Genomic DNA, 10224 nt, shown 5'->3' on the forward strand with positions numbered 1-10224 from the left:
TGGCCTTTTTCGGCGAATTTTCGACTAATTCTGGTTGTTTCTATACTGTTGTGACAGATTTCGACAATCTCTGATAGTGGTTGCTAGAATCTGGCAACTATGAGTGGGTGGGGATGTTTTTATTAATTTTAAAATTTTTTTTTTAAGAGTATTTAATTAAATTAATAAACTTAAAGAGTCTAAAAGTAATTAAAAAAATAGAATAATATTTCTCAAATAATTAAACGAACATGTATTTTGAAAATAGAATTGGGAATAATAAAACAACCGCACCCTTGTTTTTCACATGGTTATACATTCCCTAGTTGTTAATGTATACTTGAAACAAACAGGGAATCGGAGTTCCAATTCTCTTGCCAATCAATTTTTATTTCGTTCTCCTCAAACCCAAAATTTGTTTAATTGTTCTGTCTTGGAATCATAAATGGATTCAGATAAAGATATCAAGAAATGTGATTAGGTTATTAGAGCATCTAATGGTAATCTTTATTTTGAAGAATATATTTCATATAAGTAAAGAGTATTTTCGTTAATTTTTAAATATAAAAAACATAATTTTTATTCAAATTCAATAAAATCTTTAAATTTAATGAAGATATTCTTTATTTTTAAGAAAGAAACTTAATGGGAGAGAGAATTAATAAATAAAATGTATAGAAACTTGTAGTTTATTAATTAAAATTAGGATATAGAGTAAAATTTGACTCTCTAAGAGCATCTCTAACGGTGTTCTTTATTTTGAAGAACATGTTTTATATAAATAAAGAGCATTTTTGTTAATTTTTAAATATAAATAAAGTAATTTTTATTCAAATATAATATGCTCTTTAAATTTAAGAAAGAAACTTAACGAAAGAAAGAATTAATAAATAAAATACATAGAAACTTGTAGTTTATTAATTAAAATTAAGATATGAGTAAAATTTAACTCTTTAAATATAGAGAATCAAACTCACTGATTTATATTTTAGAAATAAAAAATCTATTAAGCTCTTATTATTATAAATATACTTTGTATAATAAAGAGGTTGACCGATATAAAGAGTTCTTGAATTACTTTTATTTAATGAATATTAAATTGGTTTGGGATTTGATTTGATCCAACACTGACCCAACCCAACGATATAATAACAAGACGGGGAGTGTTTGATGAGTTGTGGGGATAGATGATGTGGGAGTTTATGAGGTAATAATTGAAGCTCCGGCTTTGGACTGTTTAAGATTGCGACAACTCACCCCTTCCCACTCAACCTTAACCATATTTATTGATAAAATACAACTTAGAATCCATTTCAGTTCACCCACCAACCCACCATTGGACTTCCATTGACCAATACCAACTCCCTCCTCTTCTTCATCACGTTCACCACACCTACTTATTCTTCTTCTCCATTGTCAATCAAACCCATTCAAACCCTGCATGGAGACTACTACCAGTGCGTTGGTGAGTCAATTACTACTGCTGCGCTTTCTTTCTTGACTTTTACAATTCTAATGCTAATATATTACATATTACTTACTTGATTGCTAATTCATAACTAGTAATCCTTCTTCCTATATTATTTTTTGCTCTTTATTGGTTGCCAAAGGTATTGTCAATTCTGTAAAGCTGCTTCTTTTTGTGTTTTTTCTTTTTTCTTTTTTTTTTTTTTAAAGCTGATTCTTCGTTTTTATCTTTTGCTTTGTTGATTAAGATAAAAGGGGAAGGTAAGCCCATTTATTTGCATGAGATTTTCTGTCTGTGGTTTAGGAGTTACTAACCAAATAAGTACTAACTTTAATTTCCTAATATGGGATTTTTGGCGATTAGGAGATTTTTCAATTTTATATTCTGTTTAATGATGAAGCCGTTTATCGGTGTGATTTGTTTCTTTAATTTTTTTGTAAAGCTTGCTTCTGGCTCACAAATGGCAAGTGGAGAAATGAGAAAAAATCCAACCCTAATTTGTGTTCCAATTATGAGCGATTCGGTAGAGGAGATCTTGGTTGATACAGGTAAGGCAAAGGCTAGTGGTGCTGACCTTGTGGAAATCAGATTGGATTGTTTGAAGAATTTCAGCCCTCATGAGGATCTCAAAACCATAATCAGAGATTGTCCTTTGCCCACTTTGTTCACCTACAGGTTTGTGACTCTGATTTTTCACACTTATTCAATTGATTTTACTTTATTGATATGGAGATGATCAAGAGCTCTGAATCCCAGTTTTAATTTTGTAATTTCTAGTATAGAGTACTTTTTTACTTAATTATGATCTTAAAACTTAAAGAACTTGGAATGATTTAATGATTGTCTGCTTCTCTTTAGTTTTGATTCTTTCGTATACCTGAATATCCTCTGTTTGTGATTGTTCTAACTTTTCATAATCATGCTGCGAGTATATTCCAGTAAAACTGTGAACATTAAAGATTTAGGTTTTGATGTTTTCTCTCTTCTAAGATTGGGATTTTCAAGTTTGATTTGATTCCAACAAAACTTTTGTTTGCTCTTTCTGCACCATTTTTAAAGAGATTGTGTTTTCAAATAACTTTTAAGATTTTTCAAGCTTGGACCCTCTCTGATTTTTTGTGCTGTTCTATATAGACCAAAATGGGAAGGTGGTCAATATGATGGTGACGAAAAAGAGCGATTGGATGTGTTACAATTAGCCATGGAGTTGGGAGCTGATTACATTGATATTGAGCTTCAGGTTGCTTCTGTTAATATGTTAACTTGAAAAAGTTTATTTTTGTCACGTTCTTGTTCAGAAAAAAAGGCTGTAATATTATCCTGATTGGAATATGTCATGGTATTTGCATATAAAAGGTTTGTGTGCAAGTAGCATTTAATATGGTTCATCATTTGAATTGTTCACATAAATTGATCTGCAAAATTCTTACCTTGCGCTGGCAGTTGCTTGTCAGCTTCATAACAATACTTGAGCTGCACTATCATTTTATATATATCCCCTATCATTTGTCTGTGAAGGTTGCTCGGGAGTTCAACAATTCTATATCTGGGAAGAAGCCTGAAAAGTGCAGAGTCATTGTTTCTTCTCATAACTATCAGTATACTCCATCTACTGAAGATCTTGGTAATCTCGTGGCAACGATACAAGCAACTGGAGCTGATATTGTGAAAATTGCTACCACTGCTTTGGACATAACTGATGTGGCTCGCATTTTCCAGATAACTGTGCATTCTCAAGTAAGCCACGTAAGTGGTGCTGATTATTAGTGAAATTTAAGCTTTTTCTATAATCTCTTTCTGGTTGAGTTTAAATCTAAATCACTATTTTGCTGCTACAACTGTATGATGCTAACAAGAGGATTTCAATCTAAATGGATGACACATGGATAGATATAAGATGTGTTTACATATAGATGTTGCTATTAGATGGTATATTGACCTACTGTAAAGAACAACGGCTATTTTCCTTTTATTTCTTGTGGCTGATATAAATAATAGCAGCAATTTAACTAATCGATGCTGATTATATGAGGTTTTATCGTAGATATTTATTCCTAGTAATTGAAGCTTTGGTGTAAGAAGTGATCCTCAGTAATTAGTTGCTCAGATGAAAGGTCCTTGCGAAAATGATTTTTTCATCTTGTAAGGTGTAAGAAATGCTTTATTTTGAAGTGTTGGTTTTTTAGAGTTGACATTGTTTAACTTACTAAAAACATGGAACATATAAACATCTGCTGTGGAGTTATACAATAAACATCTCTTATGGAGATGCTGTACAACTCTGGCCAAAATTATTCACAATAGTGATAGCAGAAGGTGTCTCATTGATCATCTGTCTTTTGTCAAGCTTTAAAGGATTTGTTGGCATGAATCTTTGTTATTTTTCTTTAAATTCTATTACTATGTAATATTCATTATTGGTTGAAACTACTGGCTGTTTTACTTTATCATTTTACGATTTTAAGATGTTTTATATAATCAGATTGTTTTTTATTTCTTCCTTCCTGGATTTTCAGGTTCCGGTTATTGGACTTGTTATGGGTGAAAGAGGTTTGATTTCACGGATTCTTTGTGCAAAATTTGGTGGTTATCTTACTTTTGGTACCCTTGAGTCTGGAATTGTTTCAGCTCCTGGTCAACCAACAATCAGAGATCTTTTGGATCTGTACAATTTTAGACAGTTAGGACCTGATACAAAAGTATTTGGGATTATTGGGAAGCCTGTTGGCCACAGCAAATCACCTATTTTGTATAATGAAGCATTCAAGTCTGTTGGTTTCAATGGGATTTATGTTCATTTGTTGGTGGATGATGTTGCAAAATTTTTCCAGACTTACTCATCCAGTGACTTTGCTGGATTCAGGTTAGTTTCTTATATAGCATTACTGTAAAGAAAGCATAGCATTTTTTATACTTGAAAGTATAATGCGTTAGTGCTGTGGTTTTATGATTGCCATCTTTCCTTGAGTTTAGCTAAGGTTTTCATCCCGTGAGTGATTAGCAAAGTTACTTATTGTGTCTTGTTATGTGGTGTAAATTATTGTTATATTTTATGTCAATTGTTACGTATTTATATTTCAAACTTACAATTTAAACCAAAACCCTCTCAACCATTGTTTGAGAAGAATTTATTCAGGAGACTTCTTATTTACTTACAAGAGATCTTACATGGCTAAGCTAGCTGGTATCCGCAAGTTTTATGTATTATATGTGTTGGCAGAATTCTTTTGTAGTTTAGATCTCACTATGTAACAGATTTGAAAATGAGATAATGTACCTTCATTACTGATGCAGTTGTACAATTCCTCACAAGGAGGCTGCAGTAAAGATCTGTGATGAAGTTGATCCAGTTGCAAAGGTAACTAAGATCTATTCATGTTTTAATGATGGCTGACAATATAATCATTATGAATGTGGTTGGTATACCTTTAATACTGTGTCTTTTCTTTTTGTCACACCCATGCATGATGGTTTTTCTTTTTCTTTTTAACATGATCAAATCTCAGTCAATAGGAGCTATTAATTGTATTGTAAGAAGGAGTGACGGAAAGTTATTTGGTTGCAATACGGACTACGTTGGTGCTATATCGGCAATCGAGGATGGACTAAGAGGTCTCTGTTGTGCTCCATTAAAAAACTAATTATTTTTGCCCATGATATTTTTTTTTTTTAAAGCTGTTGAGAACCCTGTTATTTTCTTTCACAGGTAAAGATAATGGTAGTGGCATAGTCGGTTCACCTTTAGCAGGTAAGTTATTTGTGGTCATTGGTGCTGGTGGTGCTGGCAAGGCACTTGCTTATGGTGCAAAAGAAAAGGGAGCAAGGGTTGCGATTGCCAATCGCACATTTGGTAAAATTTTAGCTTTGGTTTGCTTCGCGCTATTTTTTATACACTTTGCTTTATCATGAACATTTGGATTCCTCATTTAACACATCTGGACTGTTTTCTGGTGCAAGCATATCATATTCATCTATGCTCATGAGCATTACTTGTAATGGCTGATGACTCTGGTTATTAAAACAAGCAATTCTTTGTACTATAATATAAATAATATAAAGATGGCATTTTTTTCCTTCTTTGTAAAAAGGTCAAAGTTTTTTAATGGGAATCTAGTGGAAGGAATGTTTGCTATTTTATAAAAGACATTTTTATCAAGTAGAAGGAAGATATCTTCCTTTTTTTTTTATAATTTGTTTAATAGATATGGCTCTATGTTTCTTATCAAAAAAATAAAAGCACCTCTTCCTATTTTTCATTTGAGGTGATAGACTTCAGAAGTTTTCTTTGAGATTCATGAATTAAAGATGTCTGCAATCTTTACATCATATGCTGTTCATTTGTGTTTTATATTATTTTTTTTTCATGGTCATATTATGCACTTTAAAAATAGGGTTAAATACACTTACTTGGAAGTGTGAAACTTCATTAATGCCCTTCAAACAGGGGGAAAAAATTGAATTTGTAAGACAGCTGTTGTTTCACATCTTTAATTATTGAATTTACAAAAATAAGGGATGCTTGATGATATTATAAAACCTTAGGGGAGGTCAGTTATTTTACCCTGAAACATATGCTAGATTTAGTGCATGAACATTGACATATCCTTCTCTGTCCTGCTGCTTGACATAGAACATTAGTAACGCAGCATTACCCTCTATCTTCTTTTTTCTTTTCCCTTTCATTATTAATGTTGAGGTTGGCTAGGATTTCTAGTTATTTGATATGATTTATTTCCTTCATATGTTTTTGCTAGAACGAGCCAAAGAACTTGCCGACATTGTTGGAGCAGATGCTTTGTCTCTTGCTGATCTGAATAACTTCCATCCGGAGGATGGCATGATTCTCGCAAACACAACTTCTATTGGGATGCAACCAAAAGTAGATGAAACACCTGTTTCTAAGGTTTGCCTTCTCTCATGTTTTTTAACTATGATGCACTCTTTTCTGAAAGAAGTTTTGAAGCTGATGTTGTCATTTATCCGTACAATCAATAGCCATTGAAATATTTGGGATATTTTTAGACCAAGCATATTGTTAATAAAAAATTGTCCCTTGTACTTCTTACCTTTGGAATTCCATTATAATGGGATAAATAGCCCAACTATCCAGTGAAATGTTAAAGTCATTTTTTTTTCCTTCCAACTAAAAAGTAGAAAGATTGCGAATTGGTGACTACAATAGAGAAAATTGAAAAAGAAACATGGTGATCAAGATCCAACAAAAACCAAAGACAAGAAGCAAGGGAATGTATATTGGAGGAATCCTAGGGATGGAAAGAGGTTTAAAAGTGAATTGGGATGTTCAGGAGAAGCACTAGGTTTAAAAATAATGAGAAAAAGGGCTTTGAACCTTTGCAAATGAAAGGCTAAAAGGGCAATTATTTCTGTTTAAGAATGAATTAAACTTACATATGAAGGCATCATAATTAAGTGACATTCTTCTTTGGTAGGATGTTTTGAAATATTACTCGCTCGTTTTCGATGCTGTTTATACCCCCAAAGTAACCAGACTCTTGAGAGAAGCCGAAGAATCTGGAGCCACTACCGTTTCTGGGTTGGAGATGTTCATCGGACAAGCATACGAACAATATGAGAGGTTCACTGGATTGCCTGGTATGATAAATGCATCTAGCTTAAATAAATACAGCATGCTTTTCTGATGTGGTCTCTTCTTTAAAAGGTTTTATTAGCTTATATATTTATTGTGTTATCTATGTTCTCTGCTTGCAGCACCCAAGGAACTATTCCGGAAAATTATGGCAAAGTACTAATAAGGTATTTTTGGCCAATCCATTGCATGTTGCAGATTTGGATTTCCTTGTAATTCAACTCAAGGCATTTCTGTGCTTTTGGGATTTTCCTTCTAGGTTATTGTTAGCATATTTTTTCATATGTAAGAACAATTTGTAATTTCCTTGATTTATATCACTAAACGAATATTCGGGATATTTAAAACTTTCTTAGTGCTTTTCGATAATTTCGATAAGTATTGGTGACAATAACATTCTGCATGGTGTTGTAGCCAAAGGCACCTGTGATTCTCTTGGTGGATGGAATAATGGCGATTTGTGTTTATGTTTCTGTTGAGTAGTTGTACTCTTATTTTCATTTTTATAATAAATTTTGTTGTATTATTGATTTTTCGGATCATTTCTAGTGTAACTGCTATAAATAGGAAAATATTTCTACACAAGTTAGACTTTAAATTCAGTGGAAAATCTCCTCTTTTCTCTTCTCCCTCTTAAGTTTAGGTGGGAGCTCAAAGCTAAGAATTCATATTTGAAAATTGTTATAGCCATTCTAAAATTCTGAAGGAGCAAAGTTTATGACATCATACCGTTGAGCCAATTCTCTTAAACAAATTACATCAGGAAGTGTTCAGATAGCATATCATTAGAGCTTTGATTTTGTTTGTTTCTCATACTTCTGAAGGCATCTTTGGTGACTTGAAAACCTATAGATAGTGCAAATAGCAGCACAGAAACAGCTTTATCCAATTTAGGACGGAGGCAAACAACATCAATTAGTTCCAAGTAAATAATTTTTTCACCAATCCCCAAACCTAGAGCTTCAATGACTTGATATGCACTCAAATTTGTGTCGTACTACGTCAAAAATCGTTTCTCTTGCCAAACTTGGTCGCATTTCATGTGCGCGCAAAGTGTTCGATAATATGCCGGACAGAGACGTTGTCTCCTGGAATGCAATGTTGTCAAGCTATACTCAGATGGGTCTTTACCCAGAAGCGCTTTCTCTTTTCCAGCACATGAGAGTCTCCAATACGAATCCTGACCAATTCTCGTTCACTGCGACTTTAAATGCTTGTGCAGGCATAAATGACGTTCAAAATGGAGCAAAATTGCATGCTTTAATCCTTGTTCTCGGGTACCAATCTTCGTTGCCAGTTAACAATTCGCTTATTGACATGTATGGTAAGTGTTTAGAGCCTTCTAGTGCAAGTAAAGTGTTCAAGGAAATGAATGAAACGAATGAAGTTACGTGGTGTTCTCTGTTATATGCATATACAAATACTGGTCAGTTCAATATGGCAAATGAAGTTTTTCGTGTGATGCCAAATAGGGTGACAATTGCATGGAATATAATGATTGCGGGGCATGCTAAACATGGGGAAATTGAAGTATGTTTGAGTTTATTTAAAGAAATGCGAGAGAATATGAGTTTGCCCGATCAGTGGACTTTGAGTGCTCTCATGAGTGCTTGTGCTGAATCATCAGAATTGATATATGGATGCATGATGCATGCCTTTGTAATCAAAATTGGTTGGAGATCCGCTGTGGAGGCAAAGAATTCGATCCTCAGCTTTTATGCAAAAGTAGGCTGCCAGAGTCATGCTATCAAGGAGTTTGAATCCACTGGAATGTTGAGTCAAGTTTCTTGGAATGCCATCATAGATGCTTACATGAAATCAGGGGACACAGAGGAAGCGTTTAATGTATTTCAGCGGGCACCTGAGAAAAATGTTGTTTCGTGGACGTCTATGATTACAGGGTATGCAAGAAATTCAAAAGGAGAACAAGCTCTTAGCTTCTTTGTTGAAATGAAAAAGAATTGTTTATGTCCAGATGATTTCACATTTGGAGCTGTCCTTCATGCATGTTCAAGTTTGGCGGTAGTAGGGCTTGGTAGCATGGTTCATGGTTGTGTGATTCACTATGGTTTCCATGCTTATGTTTATGTTTGCAATGGCTTGGTTAACATGTATGCTAAGTGTGGGGATATTGAAGGGTCAATCCGTGCATTCAGTGAAATCCTGTATAAGGATTTGGTTTCCTGGAACGCGTTGTTATTTGGATTCGGGATGCATGGATTGGCTAGTGAAGCTTTACAGCTCTATGATCATATGATAGCATCTGGGACAAAACCAGACAAAGTTACTTTCATCGGACTGTTGATAACTTGTAGCCACGCGGGGCTTATAGAGAAAGGTAGTATGTTTTTTGAATCAATGGAGTCAGTTTATGGTCTTTCCTATGAAATGGATCATGTGGCATGCATGGTGGATATGCTCGGCCGAGGTGGATACTTGAAGGAAGCAGAAGAATTGGCAAAAAAGCTTTCGAATGCAGTTCGTAGTAAGACCAGTTCTAGTGAGGCTATGCTTGGAGCCTGTTATGTGCATGGGGATGTTGAACTTGGAACATATCTGGGAGAGGATTTGAAGACTTCAGAGCCTAAGAAGGAGACGAGCTTTGTTTTGCTGTCAAATTTGTATTGTGCAAGTGGTAAGTGGAAGGAAGCAGAGATGGTAAGGAAGGCTATGATGGATCAAGGGGTAAAGAAATTGCCTGGTTGTAGTTGGATTAGAGTGAAAAATGAAGTGGCGGCCTTTGTAGCTGGGAATAATTCTCATCCATCCATGGGAAAGATAAGTGAAATATTACACTACCTTGAATTTGAAATGAGAAATCCATGCTTTAATAGTTTTAAGAATTAAAAGAAATCAAATATTTTTACTGTCACAATGTCTTCATAGGAAACCATTTACAGGTTAGATTTGAAATCTTTGCTTGCTTAATACCAGTATGCCCAAATAACTTTATTTATCGCAGGTTTCTGGGGTTCACATTTCATTTCTGACCAAAAGGGCTCCCAGAGCCAAACAAACCTTACTAATGCAACAGCAGTAAATTGCTGACTGTCAAAGTAAGAAATTGACTTCAAAGAAGGCAAGCAGAGATAAGGAAAATGATGTTCTTCCCAACACATTTCCTTGAACCTCAAGCAAAAATGATATAATTAGGCTGAAGATTTGCATG

At 34.1% G+C, this 10224-nt stretch overlaps 2 protein-coding genes across 4 annotated transcripts; both read left to right on the top strand.

Moving 5' to 3' along the window:
* The first annotated feature begins 1273 nt into the window (after nt 1–1273).
* On the top strand, nt 1274–7528 carry LOC116105583 (bifunctional 3-dehydroquinate dehydratase/shikimate dehydrogenase, chloroplastic-like). Of its 3 annotated transcripts, none has more exons than XM_031391993.1 (11): nt 1274–1444; nt 1890–2122; nt 2582–2687; nt 2966–3193; nt 3964–4310; nt 4742–4805; nt 4954–5059; nt 5154–5297; nt 6202–6350; nt 6898–7060; nt 7178–7528. In XM_031391993.1, exons 1-11 carry the CDS (start codon nt 1421–1423, stop codon nt 7216–7218), a joined length of 1605 nt encoding a protein of 534 aa, XP_031247853.1. In that variant the 5' UTR covers nt 1274–1420; the 3' UTR covers nt 7219–7528. The 3 variants fall into 3 exon arrangements, with proteins under 3 accessions (XP_031247853.1, XP_031247854.1, XP_031247855.1); XM_031391994.1 differs by having other exon boundaries at nt 2966–3184; XM_031391995.1 differs by lacking the exon at nt 1274–1444 and adding an exon at nt 1513–1589.
* Nucleotides 7529–7737: 209 nt separating this feature from the next.
* Nucleotides 7738–9918, top strand: LOC116105484 (pentatricopeptide repeat-containing protein At2g36980, mitochondrial). The gene has a single exon (XM_031391899.1). It carries the CDS (start codon nt 8031–8033, stop codon nt 9900–9902), a length of 1872 nt encoding a protein of 623 aa, XP_031247759.1. The 5' UTR covers nt 7738–8030; the 3' UTR covers nt 9903–9918.
* Nucleotides 9919–10224: the final 306 nt, after the last annotated feature.

The sequence above is a fragment of the Pistacia vera genome, unplaced genomic scaffold, assembly GCF_008641045.1.
Source record: "Pistacia vera cultivar Batoury unplaced genomic scaffold, PisVer_v2 Contig50, whole genome shotgun sequence".
Lineage (NCBI taxonomy): Eukaryota > Viridiplantae > Streptophyta > Magnoliopsida > Sapindales > Anacardiaceae > Pistacia > Pistacia vera.

Bases quoted from the DNA above. Each gene is read 5' to 3' on its own strand.
- LOC116105484 (XM_031391899.1), top strand. From the start codon at position 8,031: ATGCACTCAAATTTGTGTCGTACTACGTCAAAAATCGTTTCTCTTGCC.
- LOC116105583 (XM_031391993.1), top strand. From the start codon at position 1,421: ATGGAGACTACTACCAGTGCGTTG. The intron at 5,298-6,201 runs GTAAAATTTTAG...TGTTTTTGCTAG, and splicing joins GATTGCCAATCGCACATTTG to AACGAGCCAAAGAACTTGCC. The intron at 7,061-7,177 runs GTATGATAAATG...CTCTGCTTGCAG, and splicing joins GAGGTTCACTGGATTGCCTG to CACCCAAGGAACTATTCCGG.